The sequence below is a fragment of the Caretta caretta genome, chromosome 7 (assembly GCF_965140235.1).
Source record: "Caretta caretta isolate rCarCar2 chromosome 7, rCarCar1.hap1, whole genome shotgun sequence".
In the NCBI taxonomy this organism is placed as follows: Eukaryota; Metazoa; Chordata; order Testudines; family Cheloniidae; genus Caretta; species Caretta caretta.
In genome coordinates, this window is record NC_134212.1 from 11,391,802 (window position 1) to 11,417,371 (window position 25,570).

The 25,570-nt window shown below is 41.3% G+C and overlaps 1 protein-coding gene across 2 annotated transcripts in view; it reads right to left on the minus strand.

Annotated features, from left to right (window-relative positions):
- The window catches only part of SHQ1 (SHQ1, H/ACA ribonucleoprotein assembly factor), a 100,841-nt gene extending 76,645 nt beyond the window's left edge, over window positions 1–24,196 (minus strand). Inside the window, exons 1-7 of one of the 2 annotated variants that reach the window (XM_048858623.2) lie at window positions 24,109–24,196; window positions 17,152–17,336; window positions 16,238–16,302; window positions 14,363–14,485; window positions 11,421–11,593; window positions 7,199–7,311; window positions 6,248–6,378 (exon numbers count right to left, since the gene is read on the minus strand). In XM_048858623.2, the coding sequence (XP_048714580.2) occupies window positions 6,248–6,378; window positions 7,199–7,311; window positions 11,421–11,593; window positions 14,363–14,485; window positions 16,238–16,302; window positions 17,152–17,294 (748 nt within the window). In that variant the 5' untranslated portion in view covers window positions 17,295–17,336; window positions 24,109–24,196. Of the gene's footprint in view, window positions 1–6,247; window positions 6,379–7,198; window positions 7,312–11,420; window positions 11,594–14,362; window positions 14,486–16,237; window positions 16,303–17,151; window positions 17,337–22,882; window positions 23,020–24,108 lie in introns of those variants that run through there. The other variant, XM_048858624.2, reaches the window with a different exon arrangement.
- Window positions 24,197–25,570: the final 1,374 nt, after the last annotated feature.

Genomic DNA, 25,570 nt, shown 5'->3' on the forward strand with positions numbered 1-25,570 from the left:
TTCCTTAGTCAACTAGACGTAAAACTATAAAGACACTAAAATGTAACAATTCTCTACCTTTCAACACGCACTTGATCCAGCACCAGCCACTAGTAATGGTTTGTTTACATAATCAGCTTATCTGAGAGGACATGTTCATCACGGTCTAATCTTGTGCCATCAGAACAGATGTATTTTAACATTTATGAATACTTTGAACTCTTTAATATGACAAAATCTATATCAGTTAACAAAAAAATTATGTCTGTTACCAAATCACATCTCTTATTTGCTTAAATTTACAGCTCTAAGCTGAGAGTGTGTATCACATTTTGGTCTGATAGGGATGCGCATAAAAACAAGTTGTGAAACTTATTAAATGCCAAAAAATTAACAAGTGTCTAAATTTGAGGCCCCCTTTGAGCTTAAGGCCCAGGCCAAATGGCCCTGCTGGCCCCCGTCGAGTACAGGCTCCCATCCTGTACTCGACAACAGCTTGCCACTATCTCGCAAACCAGAATTCTCTAACCAGCCTCTGGCACAACATCTGCTTTTACACCGTTGATAGTTACAACAAAAAAGGCATAACACATTGACTACCATCTTTGAAACAACAGTTCATCCAGCTGATATAAGAAAAAACAAGTGAAGGAGACTGATATTTTACTGGGTGTGATACATGGCCAGAAAGGGTTAAGCATCCTACAGGATACATGATCCAAATTCAACCTTTAGGGACACATTGATAGATAATGTTTGTGTTTTTGTATGTTTACATAAATACTGTTAGCGGTTAACAATGTAATCAAACAGTCCCTGTCTATGCTGTATTCTCTTAATTCAGAGATCAAAAGGAGAACATTTAAATGAACTGTAAATATATTGATATCATTGTATTGATTTCTCTTTGACGTATATAGCAAATCACCTTCAAATGGCAGAAAACAGGCAATTGCCTTATGTTAATCTATGTAGCTAATTACCAGTGATGCTTAGGAAATAGGTCTACTTCAGAGTTGGGATGATTCCCTATTGTTCAGCTAAGAACTCCGAGCTGTCAAGAGAAGGCCGGGAACTATCTACAAAACTCTTGGGTCCTGATCCTTTTTATCTCAGATCTGCTTGATGCTTTATGCAGGGAAAGCTTCAGTCGTTAAGACCCCACCTGGATCACTCTGGATATAAACACTGGACTGAATCCATGGACTAATTCTGAAAGAACTCTTTGCAACTACAAAGCTCACCATCTCTATGAAATTGATCTCAGAACTGTACTCATGTTTGTGGGTATACTGATCTTTTAATCAATATTATCTCTCTCTTTTCTTTTTTAATAAATTTTAATTCAGTTAATAAGAATTGGTAAGATCTGAAATATTCTTTAACTTGACAGGTGATTTGTCCGATCCTTTGGGATTGACAGAACTTTCTTATACAATGAATAAGGTTTTCAGTAATCCTCATCATATTTGACTTGAGAGTCTGTGTAGAAGCCCAAGGCTGGGTTGCTATAAGGGAACTAAGTTTCTCGCTTCTGTGTAGCCAGTAAGGTATTGTAGAAGCTGTTTTGTGCTGGCTTGGTAAATCTAAGTATTGGAATATCCACCAGTTAGGGGGATTGTCTGCCCCATTCTTTGAAATTTGCCCTAACTGAGTAACCTCAATGTGCCACCGCCCTCCCACCCCCATCGTGGGATCCCAGTCACACTGGGTTGGCCAGATAAGGAGCAAGAACTTTGAACACAGATGTAAGCCCTTGTTTTAGAGGACTTATAGAGAAAATGCTAAACTTAAAAAAATATTTTACAGAGAATGGAGATGCGGGTCCATTTTTAAACCACTTTAGGCTGAAAAAAAGTGATTATTTTGGGCTTCTATTACCTCTATAGGTATTTAGTATGTATAGGTATAAGTATCATCAGGCTAGCTCAAATTTCCATTCAGTCACCCATTCAAAGTAAAAAAGACAGTAAAGTTGATGAAGGTGGGCTAATTACAAAAAAATAAATTTTTGCTTTTCAGTTTAAATTTTCACTGAATTCTGCAAATAAGTGCTCTCTAACGCCAAAATAGAATCGTTCTGACTATACAGCCACTCCATAATGGACTGAGTCATATACCCATTATAAATCACTTACATTTTGCAACATTAATTGGTTTACAAATATAATACAAGTAATAGTGCTTTTTAAAATTTTCTTACAAGTGGCACAAATAGAAATGGATTCCTTTTTCAATAAATTTCTGTCAGGAATAATGAGTATCTCCGCAGTTAGAAAGAAATGTCCCTTAAAGCTGAAAGTCATAAAATGGAACTTAACACAGTATTACTATATACATATTATCTGATTATATAAGATAACATGGTAAGAGTAAATGTGTATCGTTTTGTTTTCTGCAAAACTACACAGCATACAAACTATACATACATGAAAGCTTAACACATGTACTACACAAGCATTGCTTTTCAAGCCATGGAAAGACAGGCTGATAAAGGACAAAAGAAGTTACCCACTCTACAGTAACTGTGGTTCTTTGAGATGTTGTCAACACGGAACCCACTGTAGGTGTGCCTGCATCTGATGAGCATGAGATCAGATTTTTTTTTTTTTTTTTAACACAACAGTGTCCCTCAGGGTTGCAAATGCACCCTGTGCCTCCTCATGCTTCTATGCAAGAGCAGAGTGACCACAGCCCTCCTTCAGTTCCCTGGCAATTCAAAGCCCTTGGTAGCTGAGGACTCTGAAAAGCAGGGATAGAGAACAGGTTGGGGGATCCACACTGACAACATCAACTTGAAGAACCAAAGAAACCATAAGGCAAGTAACTGTCCTTTCTTCTTCAAGTATGCATGAGAGTGAATCCCACTTCAGGTGACTGGCAAGCATTACCCCTCAGGATGGGAGGAATGAGGAGTTTCAGCTGCATCAGTAAAACCTTGATTGTAATACTGCTCTCCTAAACTTAGTCCTGACCCAGCTGCTAAGTCCACAGTGTTTGACAAAAGTCAGGGAGTTACTCCATGTCATTGCCTTGTACATCTCTGATATTGGCAAATGTCTGAAGAATGCAAATGTCACTCTGTAATGAGTCTTGATGTTCAGTGGGAGAGATTCACCAGCCAACTGTTAACACAAGGAGATACATTGTTGTAGCCAATTGTGATATTCTCTGAGATGAGATGGCTTAACCTTCACAAAACCCATCTACAGCCATAAATAGAGAGGGTGAGTCTCAATGGTTTTATCCTATCAATATAACAAAGCAAAGTCTTGGAAACATCTAGTGTGCAATTTATTTTCTCCCAGTGCATAATGTGGTTTTTTGATGGATTGATTCAGATAAAGTTTCAGACCACTCTGAGGATGAATTTTGGGTAAGGCCTTAATACTACCTTGTCCCTATATAATAAAAAAGGAACATTCAAGAAATATTCTTCAAATAGTTTGAAAAGGAATAAGTCTGAAGCTTAGCCGGGGTAGCAGGACAGATACTCGCTGGGTTCTGTCTCACTGAAGGCAGTAGGAGGGCAGTAAGAAGGAACCAAGGGAGGATAGTGGCAACTCCACACCTTATGCCCTTGCATGGGAGGGCACAGGGCAGCCCCCATGGGCACTGCTGTAAATTCAGTCTGGCACACAACAAACACTTTCAGTGGTATACAAACTGACATGCCCAACAAACTACAGGTTTATCATACAATGGGCATCATCTAAATCAATCTCAAAGGATATTATGATAAACGCAATATTAGTTTGTGCCACTAGAGTGCCTGTACTTTTAAACTCTCTGACATTTTGCAGCTGGGCATTGGCCCTAGCCTCCTGAGACTTTTTAATATTGGCATGATCCAAAGCTCTTTGAAATCATCAAAAGCCTTCCCATTGACTTCAGTGAGCTCTGGTTCAGGCACACACGGCACCCTTGCCTTCTGCAAGCAGATGTCTGCCCAGTCCTACTGGATAACACAGCCACTCACAACCAGTAAGAGAAATCCTTCCCTTTCCACAATATACAGTCTCAATTCATACATGTGGTCTTTCAATATCATTTCCACTTTGGCAATACCCTGACGCATCAGTTCTTTTCCAGAATATATCACTAATACAGATCTGGAGACAGTCAACTTGCATTTTCCTTGGAAGTACTGAGTAAAATATTTTTGTGACATCCCTGTTCTAACTCTGTATAAAGAGAAATTCCTTGAATCTTCATAACAACTCAAATTGGCTGCACTGTCTTTGATTTTATTGCTTTAATACTTTCTTCAAACATAGAGAACTCATCAGATTGCTCACTGATTGCTCCTCCACAGCATGTACGTACTTTCTGTACCCTTGAGGCTTCCTGCTCCCTTATGCATCTGCATTAATGACAGATCTCCAAGTGGAACCTGCACTCCCTCTCATGGTGATTTCTTCTATCACATCTAAATCAGGGTTCAACAGCCTCCACTGGTTTCAGACTCTCACTCGATTCCCTGTCATCTCTTGCTAAAGTTTCCACTGACAAGATAGCAGCTTCTTTCTCAAATCTCCTTCAGTCAACAATTTCTTTTGGCTGCTGTCATTACATAACCCAAACACCACACAGTCCTTTAATGAGTCATTTAAATTTACAAGAGTGCTCACAAAATGCCATGAGTTTCTTAAATTCAGCCAACAGACTGAGGGGTTTTGATCACGTTTGTGACATCAAAACTAAACTTCTCCCCTATAATGAGCCATCTGGGAAAGAGATGGTCCCTTAGGACTGTCCCAATCGCTGCATAACTTTTCCCAGTTGGATCACTAAGGCTTGTCGAGTTTTTGAGTAATTTCTGAGTCATTTCCTATAAACCCCATGTTTTTCTTCAGGAACATCATTTGCAAAAAAAAAAAAAAAAAACTATTTATTCTATCAATATAATCTGCCCACTGTTCTTCATTTTTGTTGTATTCTGTAACATGGCCAAATGTGGTAACAACTTTATTAAATGAGAAGTCAACAGTGAGAGCAAACAAAAGAAATAAACCTCGCTACCTTTTTGTTTCCATGTCTCTCACACTTTTGTTCAATGTCTTTAATCTACTGTGTCTCCAATTTATGTGATGTGTGTGTTAACAATGCCTCATTGCAATGGCTGGATGGAGATCAATGAGAGAATGCACCAGAGCTGTTGCAACACACACTGTTTACCCAGATTTCCTTCTATTTCCTGTGTAAAAGGTCAGAGTACAAGGAACTAGAGCCTAGAAACACAAAGTAATATTTGTACATATGGATCCCATGTTTGATGTATTAACAATTATCATTTAGTATGGCAAATCCTGTGTTCCTAAATTATCTAGCAGATGATATGACAATCAGAGAACATATATAAAAGTTACAGTCAACTCTAAAACCACTTTATGTAAAAGTAGTAATCTCACACAGAGATCCATTAACAGTACTGTCACAAGTTCATCCTCTAAAGATGAAACACATCTTGTAGGCCATAAAAGAAGGAATGGAAAGAAGCCCATAGGATACATAAAAAATATATGTGGAATATTATAATATACAAGTTTCTAAAGATGATTCATATATTGTATAGAAATATTGGCTGATATTAGGACAGTTTTATGCAAATGATTCTGAACAATGAGACGTACCGTACAGTGTCTGCATCATATTCACAAGTGGATACAAAAATTAATTACTACTGTGTTTTCAAAAAAAGGAAATATCTGGTACCAAGAGAACAATGACTTACGAAAATCTGAAAAAAGGAGATATACTAATAACACATGGGGAACTCCCACATTCCAGCTAATATAATGTCCAAACAAAGACAGTTTTAATTTGATATTACATTTCATGACTGTCAACTCTTGAGTGGTTTCCAAGAGGTCCTTAAAATCTATAGCAAAGTCTTAAAAGGGAACTGAGTCTTCACAGATCACTGGTGTGTCTAATATAATCCTTGAGAACAGATGACAAAGAACTAAAACTATAGTTTCTTCTGAAGATACAAGGTTGCATAATAATGAATTGCACAAAACTCTAGTAGTTTATATATAAATGCTGCAGGAGAGATGACCAATATCTCCTATCCAAACAGACACTCAACTCTTCAAAACAACCTCATTATAATCATCCTTGAAATACATAATGACAAAGGGTGGTATTAATATTACAGATTGGAAATTGCTAGCTAGAACCATGACTTTTCATCTCGAAGACAGCTTTCTGGCAAGTAATGTGGAACAGAAGCAATAAAAATTAAATGAAATGTATACACTCTTACCGAACGTTGTTTGACTAACATGTTCCTGATGACGCCTTCCCTGGGAAGCCACCTTTTTTGCACAAGCATCAACCCACCAGGGCTTGTACTTCAAAACATGCTGAATGACTTCATCTTCAAAAAAGTCAGCACTGGAGAAAAGAGTCGCTTGTTATTTATTTCAGTGTATAGTACACATACAAAAAAACACCAATCCCAGATTCTCTAGAGGCATTTGCCATACACTAAAAATTAGGGGTTTCAAGCAATTAAAAAATTAATTACAATTAATTGGGCAATTTAAAAAAATTAATTGATTAATCACACTATTAATTGCACTGTTAAACAATAACAGAATACCATTTATTAAAAGTTTAAACGGTTAACTGATTAAAGGGCCAGCCAGCACAGCCAGGGGGCTGCTCTGGCCGGGTGGCACTGCTCCGGGCTCACTAACAAGGGGATGGGATCTGAGCAACAAATAAAGGGTGACTTAAGCAAAAGTCAAATGATCACAGAACTCAGAGAAACATTGTAGAATCCATCTAAAAAGAGAATGTTTATCTGCTCATGGTTAAGATGGGTTGACTGCCATTGTTACTAAGGAGAAAACTACGATGTCTACAACCTAAAATGCTGGCAAGGATTGGTTACCCTGATGCTTGAGAGGTCAACTATGAAATAATATTCTGCAGTTCGCAGCAGCAGCAGCTCTGCTTGCGTACAGACTGGCCTTTGAGTTTAACTGACCAGCAAAGGAAGCTGGAAGTGGATGAGCAATGTCTTGTGTCACTGTCACACTTATGAACACCCTCTAAAGTCTAGTGTTATGAGACATGAAGAGTCAGGCAAATAAGAAGTAAACCCATTTTTTTCAAGAGATTTTAAAATCCATCATCTATTAAATGGCAAAATACATTTATTTTAGCTGATGTAAATTCACTTCATCAGGAGGAATAAAGTAGTACTTACAGATAATGATCAGGATCAAACTTAGCAGCCTCAGTCTCCAGTCGTTTCTGTCTGCGTCCATCTGCAGGGGTTAAGTCTGGATCCTTAACGTCAATAAAATCACTGAGTTCATCCTGGAAAGGCAACAAGAACAAAAAGAATAAATGAGAGTTTAGAAGCAATGCTGAACAGCCTTATACTAAGGTGAGCTATTAGAATGATAGGTACCACTACCAAGTCTCCCTTACTGAAAAGCTATGCATTATGGGTAAGACTGTGATTTAGTCACAGAGATCATGTAAGTCATGGAATCAGTAACTTCCAAAGACCTCCATGACTTCAGCCAGTGCCAGCTGGGATCTGCAGGGTCCCCTGCAGCCTGTGGAGGCAGGGAGCTGTGGGGTTCCCCCAACTCTGCTGTGGTAGGGTGACCAGGGAGCGCCAAGCCCACATGGATGGTGGAGACCCCTGGAGCTCCCAGTCCACTGGCAGATGCCCAGGCTCCCCATTTTGTCATGGATATTTTTAGTAAAACTCAGGGAACAGGCCATGGGCTTCCATGAATTTTTTATTATTGCCCGTGACCTGTCTGTGACTTTTCCAAAAATATCCATGACAAAATCTTAGCCTTAATTATGGGTCATAATGCTATGCCTTTCATTGCATACTTTGTTTTTATGCACAATTAATATAATTACATTTATTTTGTTTTTAAGACATTAGCTTAAAGTAGAAACAGTAAACAATGAAACAAAAAAAGCTCTGACCTGGATCCAGTATTTCCCCTATATTTTACAAATCTACTGCTTTTTGATTCATAATGTATCTGCTGTTGATTCCATGTTGATTGTAATAATGAAAATTGGGTGCTATCTTTGTTAAATCTACTTCAATCAGTTCTGCTCACCTGCACCACACCTTTTAGACACAGACTTTTTAAATAAAAAATGCCAAATGCCTTGGGTGTTTCAAACACTATACATTCTGTTTGGGCTTTTCTCTTGGTTACAAAGAAAAAGATGCACTATTTTTCATTAATGCCTCAAATCTGCAATACTTAATGAAAGCTATTGCAATAAAGATACAGACAAAAACCAGGCATTATTGTTCTTGCAATTCTAGGGCCCAGTCCTACAACATGTTGCGTATCCCCAAATCCCCACTGACTTCTACATTCTGCACCTGAGATCGCAGGACTGTTTATGCACAAATTGACACTCTTAATATTGAAGTGGGCAATCATTAGTAATTTGGAATTTCACTGTAATAATCAAACTAATGGGGCATTAATATTGGTGTAATATGTACTTCTGCAGGAATTCCATGGCAACAGACCAATTAATATACGTGCTATTAGAACATGAAAGCTTTCCCCTGACATTACTTCACTTTTCCACCTTAAGACATAATAATTCATGCAGTAACCAAGTTATATTGTCTTGACATTACAGTTAGAGTTGATAGAAACAGCTAGTACTTCTACCTCTTGGTATTATGTACAGAAACAAAACATTAGTTAGTAAATTGTCTATAATCTACTAACATAATAAATGCTGCACATATTTGTGATATCTTTATGTAATCCTTATTCTCTCCAGGTTGGAATAAATTGGAGATGAACTACGAACAGTCAATAAACAAAGAAATTGTTTAGTGTATATTAGCAATGCAGATTTAAGCCTACAGTTTAAGATTTTGATCCAGCAAATTGTTCCACACACGTAGATTCCTGTGTCTGAGCAGTGCCCCACTGACTTTACGGAGCCTACCCAAGGAGAACAACTTGGAGGATTGGGGTCAAAGTTAGTAACGGTTTCTTCTAAGCAAATAATACATACACCAATCTTATTTCAATTGTTTTTAATAACTGTATCGCCAGTATGAATAATTGAAATGTCCTTTTTAGTTCATTTTACTCTGAGATAACTCCAAAACCATAAGCAGTTTTACTATCTAGTTAATAATTTTATTATTGTGAATATCTGGCATAAACATATATAGTCAGACAAGAATGCAGTAATTAGTCCAGACTGATGCATTTCTTTTGCAAGTTAGCTAGAACTTTCTCCCTAGACTACACACATACAACAAACTATAAAGTATATCCTTCAAAATCCACTTCTAAGTTTGGGATATAAAGTCAAGATTTTGTTTACAATTATATTAAACAATATGTATGCATTTAGCACTAACTCTGAAAACAAAACCACAGTTTATCAACAAGCAACCTACGTATCTATCTTGTGACTGACTTCACTAATATACTGCCATGGATCCACAGGATATGTGCTACACCTCAACTTTTAAACAGTTCACTGAAGGTACCCTTCAGCATTCCAGATCCCTAAGAGGTCCCACTCTTCCTCAAGGGTAGGCCACACAGCCTCATCGCTTCCAAGACCAAGTGTCTGGGCTCCAGGACTCCTGTTTCTCTCCATGAACTCTGCCCAGAATATCCAACTGAGATGGTCTCTGAACAGGAGTCTTTTACCCTATACAAGGATCAGTGCACCTTAGCAATATCTGCAGTAACGTGAGGCAGCTATGTGACAAAACACCTATGTCTCCTGCTCTTTACACCCAGCACATAGCAGTACAAAGCACAGAGGGAAACGGAGGTGCACACTGGATTCATAAGTACTAAAAAAATTCCCACATCTGTAACATATATATGTATTTTACATCGTTATATGGCATTATAATCTTTAACATATTTATCCTCATACCACTTTCATGTAGAGAAGTACTATTTTCCTTATTTTACAGCTGGGCAATTCAGACACGAGAACAGAACTGACTATAAAATAATTTAATTTTGCATTAGATAAAATCTTTGCATTTCCAAGTTGATAGTTCAAAGCATTGTTTGTCCTCATTTTTAGACCCATCTTTTCAATGACATAGAATCATAAAAATGTAGGACCTTGAAGGGTCCTCAAGAGGTCATCTAGTCCACTCTCCCTTGTACTAAGGCAGAACCAAGTAAGCTAGACCATCGATGGCAGGCATTTGTCTAACCTGTTCTTAAAAACCTGCAATGAAGAAGACTCCAACCTATTCCAGAATTTAACTACGTTTATAGTTAGAAAGATTTTCCTAATATCTAACTCAAATCTCCCTGGTTTCAGATTAAAACATTTACTTCCGGCTCTGCTTCAGTGGACGTACTAATCACCATCTTCTTTATAACAGCCTTTAACATATTTGAAGACTTATCAGGTCCCACCGTTAGTCTTCTTTGCTCAAGACTACACAGGGAAAGGTCTTTTAACCTTTCCTCACAAGTCAGGTTTTCTAAACCTTTTATCACTTTTGTTGCTCTGCACTCCCTCCAATTTGTTCACAACTCTCTTAAACTGAGACACCCAAAACTGGACACAAGACTTTAGCTGAGGTGTCACCAATGCCGAGTAGAATGAAACAGTGACTTCCCATGTCTTACATACAACATTCTGATGGGTATTAACAGGAATATTAACCATTTTTGCAACTGCATCATGTTGTTGGCTCACATCCAATTTGCAATCCACTATAACTCCCAGATCCTTTTCAGCAGTACTACTGCCTAGCCAATTATTCCCCATTTTGTAGTTGTGAATTGGATTTGTTCTTCTTAAGTGCAGTACTTTGCTCATCTTTACTGAATTTCATCATGTTGCTTTCAGATCAACTCTACAATTGATCCTGGTCATTTTGAATTCTAACCTTGTCCTCTAAAGGGCTTGCAACCCCTCCCAGCTTGGTGTCACCCGCAAATTTTATAAGCATATGCTCTATTCCATTAACCAAGCCATTAGTGAAAACACTGAGTAGTATCAGAACCAGGACTGACACTTGTGGGAATCCACCAGATACATCCTGCCAGTTTTACCACAAACCATTGGGAACCACACTTTGAGTATGGTCTTTCAACCAGTTATGCACCCACCTTACAATAATCTCATCTAGACCACATTTCACTAGTTTGCTTATGAGAATGTAATTTGGGACTGTGTCAAACGCCTTACAAAAAATCAAGATATATCATATGTACTGCTTCCTACTATCCACTAGGCCAGTAAACCTGTCAAAAGAGGAAATGAGGTTGATTTGGCATGATTTGTCCTGGACAAATACATGTTGCTAAATTGAACACATCTGAAACATTATTGCACTGACTTTAAGTCCAACTGAAATCAGCATGCTAGATCATACTAAACACTATAAACTTTATAGGGTTCGCTTTTAAAGAAAAATCACACACCTGCAATCGCTGAAAAACTCCCGATTTCAAATTTCCAAACCCATAGCAGCACTGTAAATGTAAAGTGCTTTCTGCAATTTCATGATAAGGGGTCTGTTCAATTTCCCAGTCAAATTCTTCCTCTTCCTCCTCTTCCTCCTCCTCCTCCTCCTCAGCTAGCTCAGCAGAGGTACCTAGAAATGTTTTGTATCATAACAAAAGAAAAGGATCTCAAAGTTGATACTTTAGTCGAAGTGTAGCTAATGAAAAGATTACTAGTTAATCTATGAATCAGGCTTTTTTGTTTTACTAATTTTTTAAACTATTAGAAAAACTTTTCTAGTATCAGATGACCCTATTGTTTCCAGAGAAAGAAAGGAAAATGGAAGATCGACAAAGGATTTTGTACCATTAACTGATTTCAGCAATAACAAAGTCTGCATTAATTTATCTACTGCTGTTTAGATTTTTTTCTTCTTTAAAATGACACTATCTGGCTTGGTGAAAAATATAAACTATAGTTACAAAGTTCAATGCTAAGCCATGAAAACTATATGGGGGATAATTTAGTAGTTGTACATATAAATGTCATTTAAGTACCAAATGCATAAGTATATATTCACTGTGTGCATAGGTGTGGCCCACATACCAGTATACAAATTAGATCCATGTCCTTCTTAGCTCATGAAAGCCTGTGGGTAAATTCTGGAGTTGTTTTTGAATGTCAACACCTCTATTCAGGAGTGCAAAACATCAGGTGCTGCTGACAAATCTGTTACTTCTGGGGGAATTCTGCACCATTGTGCACGTGCAGAATTCATGTCCCCCATAGAATTTTTTTGTCCGCAGAAAATACATTCTGCTAGAGGCACTAGTTATGTCTTTCACCCACCAGGAGCTACTATGGCGCCAGAACGGATGGGTGGGTGGGAGCAGCCAGCTGCAGATAGAGAGGAGAAGATGCTGCGTTCCTCACAGTGCCCTGCTCACAAGGCCAAGTGAGGAGGTACAGGGCATGGGGGGGGGGACAGAAATCATAGGGCACATGGGACTACTGCGGGGGAGGCACATATCAGGGTTCAGAAGGGCTAGTTGGGGGGACAGAGGCAGATGTGCCTGACTGAATGAGGGAGGCTAGGGATCAGCCAGGGTCTGCATGGGAGAGGCTCCACAACAATTCCTTACCCCCCACCAGAAAAGAAACAACTGTTCAATACTTCTCCCGTCCACACCCAACAACCCTCTAGGTTCACTCCCAGGCTCCTTCCAAACAATTACTTCCCTCTCCCTCAGCTCCTCCATTACCTGAATCCCCCAAGCCTTTGCACTGCTTCTGAAGAGTGCGGAAAATACACCTCTGTATTGTAGTTTAAATGAATTATTACTCAAAGTTCTGTATTAATATGCCTAGTAAGAAATCTATTTGTCAAAAAATATTTCCTGAATCTTTTTTGTTGTTTGTATTGTTACAGACATACTTGCTGACAGGTGGTATGAAATACATTACCAAAATAATTGAAAGTGGCATTATATTGTTATTTTGACATATAAAATATGCAGTATTTTTCAGAATTCTAAAATATTGCGTGCAGAACTTTTAATTTTTGGTGCAAAATTCTCCCAGGAGTAATCTGTGCTCAAATGGCTCCACTATTTTCTTTAAGAGCTCCCAAAGAATGGTTATGGGTCACTGTTCACCTGCACCCACAACTCTCTTTAGCAGGGTTCCACAGGGTTCTACACGACCCACCTTGTTTGACATGTCTCTGGATCCATCAGGAGGATCAGAGAGGATTGTATTTGTATGACACCAACATGTGCATGTGATTGTATGACACCTACATCTAAAACTTCATTTTATCTTAGTCAGCATGACTGAGAACCCTTCTCAGTGCCTAACAGAGAGCAACGCTTGGATGAGAGCTAGCCTGAAGAGACTCGATCCACAGAAGACTAAGATAACGAGCAGAGACTGGAGGAGGCAACTGGAAGGAATGTCAGGTTATATCAGCTTTTTGACTGAAGGTTGTATTCCCCAGCATTTGTAACTCAAGTTTAGAATTTGACAGTTCATGATAGTTAATTCTTGCCTCTCGATAGCCAAATGGCATTTGTTCTAAGAGCCGTTTTTACACATACTTGGCAAAAAGACAATGACTTTATTTTGGATACAAGCCTCATCAGTTACGCTTGCTTCTATTACCCTGATGATGGGTACTGCATTGTGCTCTACCCTCGATTACACCTTAAGACCACTCAGAATGCTCAGATAATCAGTGAGCCACATTCTGTACTATTAAGCTATGTTTCATACAGAGAGACCCTCATGTTAATGCTCCATGCACGATCAGGGCCCCACATTCCTACATATGATAACGGAGGCTCAGAGACAAACCAGATATATACCAAGAGCAAAACTGCGGCCCCACTGAAGTCAAGAGCAAACTTCACATTGACTTCAATAAGGCTAGGATTTCACCCCCAAGATCACAACTCCATATATTAAAAAAACCATCACACACACACACAAGGAAAGAGATATTGCTAATTATTTGGTAAGAAGACAATCACACAATTAACCACATTTATTCAAGCCTTCTTCTATATGTAACAGCATTCTTAAGTCTTTTGCAGGGGTTGAACCTGAGACCACGAGATCTAATGAGCTACTATTACTTGAGCTAAAAGACCAGATACCTTAGCACAAAGGCAGCAGCAGAATCTCATACCCCTATGGATCATACAAACACTACAGGTGAACAAAGGATTAGTAAGTGTTATATATTTTGAGATGCAAATATAACTCTTACAAAACACTTTCTCAAACCATGTAAACGTGTAATGCACTTCACACAAGGGAAGTTTTCTTGCTTACAAATTCACCTTACAAACTCAAACAAAAAATCAACTATACAAGTTAAACTTTTAAAATATGTTGTATTTACCAGTGTCAGTAATCATACCTATCTCTTCCACTAATGGTTTAGCTGATCTAGATTTCTTCTGTGCTAACAGAGCTGTCAGCATGTCCAACCCATCAAAATACTGACCAGGAGTCTCCTTAGGCAGTCGAACTGTAAAAATGCCTTGAAAGAGAAATTAAAATTTGGTTCAGATGTATAACAATTTAAAAGATAAACTGTAAAAAAATGTACAATCATTTCTTCTTATTGAAGCTAAATGTTTGGGAAGCTCTTTGGATGTATTTCATGCATGCAACTAAAATTTTCCTATGTGTTCATCTCTATGCATTTTTTAGAGTTAACCTGACTGTATGAATTTCACAGAAATCGGAAAATTAAATTATTTTTCAAAAGGTACACAAAAATGCAACACTATCATTTATGGTGATGTCTTGACACAGCTCATATAACAAAGATAGAATAAGTACATTTTTATTTTTAAAACTTTTTTCCCCTCAAATAATCAACCATAAGATTAAAGAAAGACACATTTAATATTCTGATGCACATTTTATTTCAGGTATATAAACTTGCCTTTGGAGGCAGCAGACTGTATCTTAATAAGCCAAGGTCTTGGTTACAAAACATATTCTTGTGGGGCTTTATTTTTTAATTGAATAAATTGTTGAACCAGATACTTTAATTGTACCAGATACAATTTTAAGCCCCAATGCTGCAGTCACTTTCCCACACACAGATATTGTACTTACATCTGCACTAAGTCCCACGGCAATCAACAGGCAATGCACAGAGCTCAGCAAAGATCTGATTACAAGATCCAGGCATTAAATTTCGTAAATCTTGAGCAATTTGTGTATATATTATTTACCATGAGGCCTGAAAATGTGTGTCTACTTCCATGTTTTGACATCACCATATGAAAGATAATGCAGATGTCATAGCAAATATGAATATTGTATGGTATTTCTACTATTGCTGCTTCAACATAAATTAGAATTTCTTTTTGGAGCTCAACGAAAACTTTACTAGTCCTGTCTCTACAGCAATACATTACTTTTGGTGGGCTGATGTGTGTATTTCCATTGATTTCTTTCATAAGACTAGCCAGAAGTCTGTCTTGAGATTTGTTCTCTTACTAGTTACTGAAACTTATTCATTCTTATTTCTTGCAGGCTGAATGGGCTAGTGATCTTGGTTCAGTGACTTCTATCGTTCATGTCACATTGGAAGAAATAATATACATAGATCTTTCTTTAACAGGAACGTTATGATCTGTATCCATGAAGAATTCAGCTTTCAATACAGAAAGTTCTATTATGAAAGCCACTCTCACTTGTGGTTGGTCACTTAGGGCTTGGCTACACTACCCGCTGGATCGGCTGGCAGAGATCAATCTAGTGGGGGTCGATTTATCGACTTCGGTACTTCACCAGAACGAGGAATGCAAGCGGAGTTGACAGGAGAGCGTCAGCTGTCGACCTACCCCAGTGAAGACGCCGCAGTAAGTGGTTCTAAGTACATCAACTTCAGCTATGCTATTCACATAGCTGAAGTTGCGTATCTTAGATCGATCCCACACAGTAGTGTAGACAAGCCCTCAATGTCCTTTCAGTAGATGAACACCAGGGGCTAGCTCTTCATGCCAGATAAGAACAGAACATGGAAATGTCATTACCTTCCTTCTTTTTAGCTAGCATAACCCATTTGTGTTTATATAGTAAATGTATATAAAATAAACCACTGTGAACTACAGATTTTAAAACACAACCAAAACCATGAGGATTCCCAGTTAAACATACTTTGCTGCAAGTAAATTAAAAGTTCTCTGTAATTACAATGCAGCAGAAGGTACATTAGTAGAGCTCATGTGTTGTGTTTTTAATAATAAAAAATATCAATGTTATTAACTAATACCTTTGTCCACATTATAAGATGCTTCTTCTCTTCCATCTTCCACAATTCTTCCAGGAAGAGTTAGCCTGTGAACAAAAATGACATGTCTTATCAAACGCCTGATTTATCATCCAGACTAATGGCTCGACCAGTAAAACTATATGGCACATTCCATAAGCAGTACAGGAGATTTAACTACATGACTCTCATAGATGTTAATGGAAGTCATGCAGCTAAATCCCTGTGTACTACTTTGAAAGTTTACCCCCCATGTAGAAATGAAAGAGATCAGCATTTGAGACAGAATTTGATATTCCTGTTTTCCCAGCCAGGATAGGATCAGCATCATTACAAAGACATCATCGGCACTATGTGGAACAGGTAAAGGATTTTGCCATTTCAAGGAATGAAGAGAGTTGACCCAGAATGACAACATAGGAAAATCCTTCTGTTATTTTAGACTAACTGATATACTATTGTCCACCCACCTACTCAACCCCACTTATGGTAAATGAACATGTACAAGAGATGAGAGCTGGTGCCTTGATGCTTGAAGTTCCCATAACAAGAGAAAGAAGAGTGTTAAAAATACAAGATACTATAGGCAAAGAGTTGTCAAACTTTTTAAGTGCGGATGACCTCTTAATATTGAAATTGTTTCATGGATCTTCTATACCATTCATGATTGCATTACTTATCCAACATGACAAAGTAATATCACGAGCGTATTTAACATATTTTAGCTTCTTTTAATGTGATTTGGCAGCTGGAAACAAGAAGAGAACCAGCACCATGTAACCAGCCAGTTCTCTGCAGACCACAGTATAGGAACTGCAGCAGTAGAATGTTCTGTAAGACACAGAAATAAAGTTCATTCTCTTTTCAATATTTTTATTTTATGAAGCTCAAGGTTTTAAAATCCCTACATTACTTGCCTGAGAAAGTAAGGCTTAGCATAAAATTTAAAATCCTTTCCTTCAAAATATACATCAAACTCAGAAACTTTGGCATAAGGTACATTGATTATTATAGTAAGAAAATCTGGATCCTGGCTCAGTTCAAATGCTGGAGTTATCATGATGAGTGCAGCTGAACAGGCAACCACACTCCCTGTAAAATCCTATTGAAAAAAGGAAAAAAGGAAAAAGATTATGTTCATAAACAAAGAGAACTACAAAAATAAATACACTCTCTGCAACAGGATTTAAGATTGGAGGAGAATGTGGTTATCTTCTATATACCCGTGACCAGAACATCTCTGAACAAAAGAACTGTTTACATTTTCGTTGTCAAGAATTGTAAAACAATCTCCTTAGTTCCTAATTATAGCCTTTAATCAAACCAACTAAATGAAGATAAACTCCTGAAGTATTTTAAAGTGCCAAGCATATTCAGTATGTAAAGCACAGAGCTGATAGTGCTAAGTTTTAGTTAATTAACTACCTCTAATAATCATGTCAATGGAGAAACAAAAGAGTTTTTAATTTTAGCAAGAAAAAACATTCCAGCTATTTGTTACTGTTGGTTTGGGGTTTTTTTACACTTATACAATGCAAAGAAATCCTGAGTCCTAACAACATCATAATTAAAACCTGATAAACCTGGTAGAAGTATAATCCATTACATGAGAAGATGGTGGTACATGACCAATTTACTGATGCCTATGACTAGTCATCGTAATCAGAATTGGATAGAATTCAATACACAATATTTGAAAATTGATTCCTATAGGGAGGATATTGATCATGGTGTGTCCAATTTAATCCATTATTATTCAATTCCCTTCTCCCATGCACATACTTTTTCCCCCAGAAGAATCTTTATAAAATATTTAGGAATACGGTAGGAAAAGTGAAAGAGACAGACGATGGAACTGATATGGTTCATGGGACTGCCTTGCCGTTGCACATATGAGTGAGTGTTAGCTTGCCCTGTTTGATTTCAGAGTTCCTAAAACCTGAGCTCTGCTATAGCAGTTGAAAAAAAGATCAGTCTAGTAACCTGATGTGTTTTGGCTCCATTGCATTAGCACATCACAGTAATGGACTCCTAACAATGATTAAAATCATAAAGGCAGGAAAAGTCTCAGTAAGTGTAACCTCTATACAGAATAATTTAGATAGTCATGAATTTAATACATGGCTTTTACGTAAATATGTTCACAACAAATAATGAAAAGTTTGACAGGGAGCAACTAAACACATATCAACCAATTTTTTGGCTTCCTGCAACACTAACAATACTCCTGACGTTCAAACACTGCATTCGTTCCTGTTGTTAAAAAGCAGATTATAATTTCCCAGTTGCTAAATGTTAGATTTGTAAAGTTCATTAACTGAATTAAATAAAATTTGGAAGAGAATTGTCCATATGACGGAAAGTATACTAAAGCAGAAAAAGAAATTATTTTAAAAAATCAGTTAAAAGTATGCTTTGAATATGACAAAGAATCACAGTATCAAATTACTCACAATTTCACAACCTAAAATTCTGCTGAGCAATGAAGATATTAACACCTCATTGCACATGTAGAGGACAGTAGACTCTGAAGTGTTGAAATCCAATAAATATTACAGAAAACAGGCTGAAAAATATGAGCCAGATTTATGATATATTAAAGTACAACCCTCAAGAACAGGGATGGGCAAACTTTTTTGGCCCGAGGGCCACATCTGGCTGGGGAAATTGCATGCAGGGCCATGAATGTAGGGCTGGGGCAGGGGATTGGGGTGTGGGAGGGAGTGCAGGGTGCGGGAGGGAGTGCGGGGTGCAGAAAGAGGCTCAGGGCAAGGGGTTGGGATGCAGGAGGGGTGCAGAGTGTACAAGGGGGCTCAGGGCAGGGAGCTGGGGTGCAGGAGGGGGTGCAGATTGTGGGAGGGAGCTCAGGGAAGGGGTGCAGGAGAGGCGTGTGGTACGGCAGGGGGCTCAGGGCATTGGGTTGGGGGCTCAGGACAGGGGGTTAAGGTACAGGAGGGGTTCGGGGTCTGGCAGGGGGCTCAGGGCAGGGGGCTAGAGTGCGGGGTGCAGGAGGGGCTCAGGGTAAGGGCTCCGGCCCGGCGCCGCTTACCTTGAGTGGCTTCGGGGTGGCAGCAGCGTGCAGCAGGGCTAAGGCAGGCTCCCTGCCTACCCCGGCCCCGTACCGCTCCCAGAAGTGGCCGGCACCACATCCCTGCCCTCGCCTGCGGGTACCTCCCCCAAAGCTCCCATTGGCCGCAGTTCCCTGTTCCTGGCCAATGGGAGCTGCGGGGGCAGAGCCTGCAAACAAGGGCAGCACGCAGAGCCCTCTGACTCATCATCCCCCAGGGGCTGCAGGGATGTGATGCCAGCCGCTTCTGCGAGTGGTGCAGGGCAAGGGCAGGCAGGGAGCCTGCCTTAGCCCCACAGCGCCACGGGGGTGGCAATCCCACAGGCCAGATCCAAAGCCCTGACAGGCCGCAGTTTGCCCACCCCTGCTCAAGAAAGACAAAATAAGGTCCTTTATCCTATCTTTTGGTTTTTGCACGAATATATTTTGCATCTATAGGTCTGTCAATCCATAAATGGCAGATTTACATTTATTGTGACATTACAGTCACAGGGCACCACCACTATGTTTAATCAAAAGTATAATACACTATGCTGTATCAGAAATTCATTTTAGTTAAGTATTTCCTATTAATGTCTTTTTTCTATTATAACAGATATGGGAAGTTGGTTAATACCCCACAGACAAATGTCTATCTTCCCCAAACTTCCCTGTGTCCATTTTTCATTTTACGAATACATTGTTTAAGAGACCATAAATTATAAAACAAAAAAAAAGTATTGTTTCTAAAGCACACATTCATTCATAGAACACTAAGAACTTTTCTTAAAAAAATTCTGAAACACTCATTTCATATCATGCATTACAAGTGCTCTTTTCATACATTAATCATATGATGTATTTCAGCATGCTCTCAAAGTAAAAATGTAATTATGTTCAAATCATAGGTTTCAGAGGAACAGCCGTGTTAGTCTGTATTCGCAAAAAGAAAAGGAGTACTTGTGGCACCTTAGAGACTAACCAATTTATTTGAGCATGAGCTTTCGTGAGCTACAGCTCACTTCATCAGATGTTTACCGTGGAAACTGCAGCAGACTTTATATACACACAGAGAATATGAAACAATACCTCCTCCCACCCCACTGTCCTGCTGGTAATAGCTTATATTATATTATATTATATTATAGTTTGTGGTCCGAGTACATTGATGTCACTTCTGAATTTCTTGAAACTCAGTCCTGCAAAGATTTATGTCCGCAAGCAGTTTCACTGAGCTCAATGTCTGCAAAGTGTTTGCAGGATCAGGGCCTATATAGTTTTAGTTGACCAGTAATGTTTAACTGGTCAACATCTACTTAAAAAAAAAAAATCACATCTTGGGGGCAAAAAAGGAACTGCAACCTCCCGGGAAGAATTCCCCCCAATGTTTGACTGCCATATGCAGTGTTACGCTGCTTCCCTAACAGTGCTAGGCATATGGAGCATTCTTACGGTGTCAGAAGAGAATCCATAGTACTGAGCAAGAATCTGGGCTGCAGCAGAACCCAGCCTGCATAAGGCTGCTGTAAATTAGCGTCCCACAGCTGGCCCAGAATCAATGTGACCAAAGAGCAATTTAAAATTACCTTTGCCTCTCTTTCCCTAATCTGTGCCTTCTGTGAATTACAGCTATAGATCTTATTACTACAGATGCATCACTATTCCCTTTATAAACCCAGTTTTTCAGGGGATATTTTAATTCATCAACAAAAATTAATTCCATCCTACCAGGCAAAAAATTGGTTTGGCTATTAGAGGACTCCACAAATATTCTTTTGATCAGCTAGAGATAATTTTCTTTTGGAGAAAAAAAAAACCCTAAGAACTGGTTTGTTTTTTAAAAGGAAATTTATATACTATCCTGGATGCCTTTTTGGTGGATTTAAAAATAAATCCTTTAAAAACAAAAGAATTATAATTTGGAAAAGAGCTATTATGCATGGAAAATAATATTTTCACAATAGTCTTTATTAAACATACTCATGTTCTTATCACAATACTGTCTTCTTTAAGGCCATAATGCACTGCATTAACACAATGCTACCTAATCTACTTAATAGATCACACAGCTAACGGGGCCATCGGGTGGGAATGGAAGCACAGGCTTTGTCTACACTGCCACTTTACAGGGCTGCAACTTGCTTGCTCAGGGGTATGAAACCCCCCACGCCTACCCCTACCCCCCTGAGCACTGCAAGTTTCAGTGCTGTAAAGTGGCAGTGTAGACAGTGCGCCAGTGCTGGGGGCCATGCTCCCAGCCCTGGTAGCTACTCCCCTTGTGGGGGTGGGTTTTTTATAGCGCTGGGAGGTGCTGCGACTACACAACCATGTTAAACTGCTGCTGTTGCTAGTAAAGGCATGCCCACAGATACTACTGCTTTTGACACTAAGAAAATACCATGGATCTGAATACTTGCTAGATATTTCACTTTTTCTCTTTGCAACACTTTAAACACCATATAGTATGATTCTGAAGAGAACATTAGCTAAGGGAGAGATAAAGATCCATTAGGTCATCTAGTTCATTCCCCACCAATTCAGGATTGTCCTCTACAGTGGATCTGTAAAAAGAAAAAGGAGTACTTGTGGCACCTTAGAAACTAACAAATTTATTTGCGCATAAGCTTTCGTGAGCTACAGCTCACTTCACTACAGCTGTAGCTCATGAAAGCTTATGTGCAAATAAATTTGTTAGTTTCTAAGGTGCCACAAGTACTCCTTTTCTTTTTGCAGATACAGACTAACACGGCTGCTACCATGAAACCTTACAGTGGATTTATTATCCTATGCTTTGTCCAATCAAGCTTCAATTGTCCCAAAGTGATTCAACTTCCTTTGTGCCACACCACTGCCTTTCTAGTGCAATATGGTGAAATACCTGACCATTATGTGGGGTTTAGACACAGAAAAGGCGGTTTTTTTATTTCATGCCCTTAATATTATGACATGGTTATTCAGTTTCCTGACTGTTAATTCAAAGAGCCAGTTTAACCAGGGGCATGGCTATACTGGAAACTTCAAAGCGCTGTTGTGGGAACGCTCACGCAACAGCGCTTTGAAGTGCGAGTATAGTCGCACGCGAGCGCTGGGAGAGAGCTCTCCCAGTGCTCCTGGTAATCCACCTCCACAAGGGGATTAGCTCCCAGCACTCGAAGCCTGTCTACACTAGCGCTTTAAAGCGCTATTGTGGGGTGATTTTTCACACCCCGAGCCAGCAAGTTAGAGCGCTATAAAATGTAAGTGTAGACAAGCTTTGAGATTTTGTGTAAATGTGCTTTCAAAATAAAACTTAGGGCTTGTCTACACTGAGAAGCTGGACTGCTTCAACGATACCCCACAGTTGAAACAGTACAACCCACCCTTCTGTGGATGTAAAAATCACACTGCCAACCAAACCAGCGGGACCCACACAAGCAGGGGGTAGGTAGCAACCCCTCCCCCTCGCTCCCCCCAACCCTTCAAGGACACCTAGCCCACGCTTCCAGGGTCCCTCTCCGCGGTGTAGAAGGGGCCAGCTCTGGCTGCAGGGGCCGCCATGGGGGGGGAAGACCTTGGAGGGGAGGGGTCTGGGCCCTGGGGTGGGGGTGCTGAGCGGGTCTAACCTGATCGCAGGAGGGGAGGGGTGGCGGGAGTCAGTCCATCTGTCGGAAGGGGGGGAATGAGGGTCTGTCTGTCGGTTGCTCTGCCTGTGGTGGGGGGCTGTCTGTCGGTGTGTCTCCCCGCGGGGAGGGGGGGAAATGAGGGTCAGTCGCTCTGTCTCCCCGCAGGGATGGGGGGATGAGGGTCTGTCTCTCTGTCGCTCTGCCGGGGGGGGGGGGTGTCTGTCTGTCACTCTGTCTCCCCGCGGGGGGGGGGGGGGGGGCGATGAGGATCTGTGGGTCGGTCGCTCCGCCTGGGAGGGGGAAGGGTCTGTCTGTCGGTCTGTCTCCCCGCGGGGGTGGGGGGGCGATGAGGGTCTGTCGGTCGGTCGCTCTGCCTAGGAGGGGGAGGGGTCTGTCTGTCTCCCCGCAGGGGGGGGCGGGGGACATGAGGGTCTGTCGGTCGGTCGCTCTGCCTGGGAGGGGGAGGGGTCTGTCTGTCGGTCGGTCTGTCTCCCCGCGGGGGTGGGGATGAGGGTCTGTAGGTCGGTCGCTCTGCCGGGGGGGGGTGTCTGTCTGTCACTCTGTCTCCCCGCGGGGGGGGGGGGGGGCGATGAGGATCTGTGGGTCGGTCGCTCCGCCTGGGAGGGGGAAGGGTCTGTCTGTCTGTCTGTCTGTCTCCCCGGGGGGGGCGATGAGGGTCTGTCTGTCGGTCGCTCTGCTGGGGGGGGGTGTCTGTCTGTCTGTCTCCCCGGGGGGGGCGATGAGGGTCTGTCTGTCGGTCGCTCTGCTGGGGGGGGGTGTCTGTCTGTCTGTCGCTCCGTCTCCCCTCTGGGGGGGCGGATGAGGGTCTGTCGGTCGGTCGCTCTGCCTGGGAGGGGGAGGGGTCTGTCTGTCGGTCTGTCTCCCCGCGGGGGTGGGGGGGCGATGAGGGTCTGTCGGTCGGTCGCTCTGCCTAGGAGGGGGAGGGGTCTGTCTGTCTCCCCGCAGGGGGGGGCGGGGGACATGAGGGTCTGTCGGTCGGTCGCTCTGCCTGGGAGGGGGAGGGGGAGGGGGAGGGGTCTGTCTGTCGGTCGGTCTGTCTCCCCGCGGGGGTGGGGATGAGGGTCTGTAGGTCGGTCGCTCTGCCGGGGAGGGGGAGGGGTCTGTGCAGGGGGAGCGAGGTCCGGCAAGTCCGCGCGCCCAGGCAGTAACGGCAGCGGCGGACGCGCGCTGCGGACCCCCGCCGCCCTCCCCGCGCCGCCACTTACTGCGGCGCCGCCTCCTCACTCGCACGCGGACCAAGCTGCGCGCGGCCCGCGCGTGACCCGGACACACATGGCGTTGGGCGGGGGCGGGGACACAGGCCCCAGAGCGCGGGAAGGGGCGGGGCACGTGGAGACTCCACCCGCGGAGGGGCTGGGCAGCCCCGCCTCCGAGGTTGCCACGCCCCTCGCTTACTGTGCTGCTGCTCGGCGCCGCCCGTGCTGAAAGCACGGCCCGCCCACGTGGGCCTTGCTAGGGCCGCCCAGCTCATCTGTCCTCAGGCTTCACGGTGTCCCTGCTGAGGGGAAGGCCGCCCCCCCCCCCACATACAGCCCGGACACCTGGGTTCTCTTCCTGCCCCAGCCCCAGGGGGCCGCAGTGACCTCGCTGGCTTGGTGGTTCTGACGAAGGACGTCCCACAACCAGGGATTTCTCTGGTCCCATTCTCAAAGGCTGTCCTCTGCGGCTGAGGCCCTTGTGTCCTAGCCCAGCATCAGGACTTGGCCTGTTGCAGCCCCAGGGGTGGCTCCTTAAGGGAAGAAGTGGAAGCCATAAATACAAATCCTGGGACCCACTTTCCCCTGAAACCAACCTTCCTTCCCTCCCTCCCATGGGTGCCTTGGAGCTGTCTGCGATGTTCTTTGGGCAGCAGGTGGGCATGAATAGTACCATCATTAGTCCATTACAAATAAACTACATTAAAAAACTCTGCCCTCTTTTGTGTATGCATTATGTTCTTCAATTTTTTTCTAACCTTAGATACACCTTTGTGACATCCTGAAGTAATAGGTACCAGGATGCCTATTGTAGATATGGCCACATACTATTTATATTTATACTGCAGGGTCAGGCCCTGGGAAGTAGATGCCACATAAGAGCTAGAGATATGAGTAGGGCTTGTAAGGAAATAAAAGCAAACATACAGCAAGAAAAAGCAAGTGTGGGGAAAAGAGAATGAAATAATACAGAGTGAGGGTCAAGCAAATAGAATGTGAGATTAAGATTTAAATTAATTTAAAAGGTGATTGGGATTTTTTGAGAACTGAAATTTTTATTCAGAGGTGAAAAACCTTCAGAAAATGGATAAACAGAGTATCATTCACATAAGGAACTTCCACTCACTTAAGTAGTCCCACTGAAGTCAACAGGTGAAGGTGAATAAGATTATATATGTGAATGGCTCTTTGCAAGGATGGGTCCTAACTAATCAATCCATAGATTAGAAATGCAAAGTTTAAAGAGAAAATAGACAAAGAACCTCAAAGAGAACATTAAAAGTAGAAAAGCTGAGGCTAAAAAGCAAAGATATTTAACAACATTTTTTTTAAAATAGCATAGAGTGTAAAAGCCCTAGCTATTGTGAAGGGGAGACACTGTCTTGGTTTTCAGTTCAAAATAATTATCCGCATCTTTAAATGTTGGTGTATGAAGACCCCCATTGAAATGCATCATGAATCTCTTTCCTAA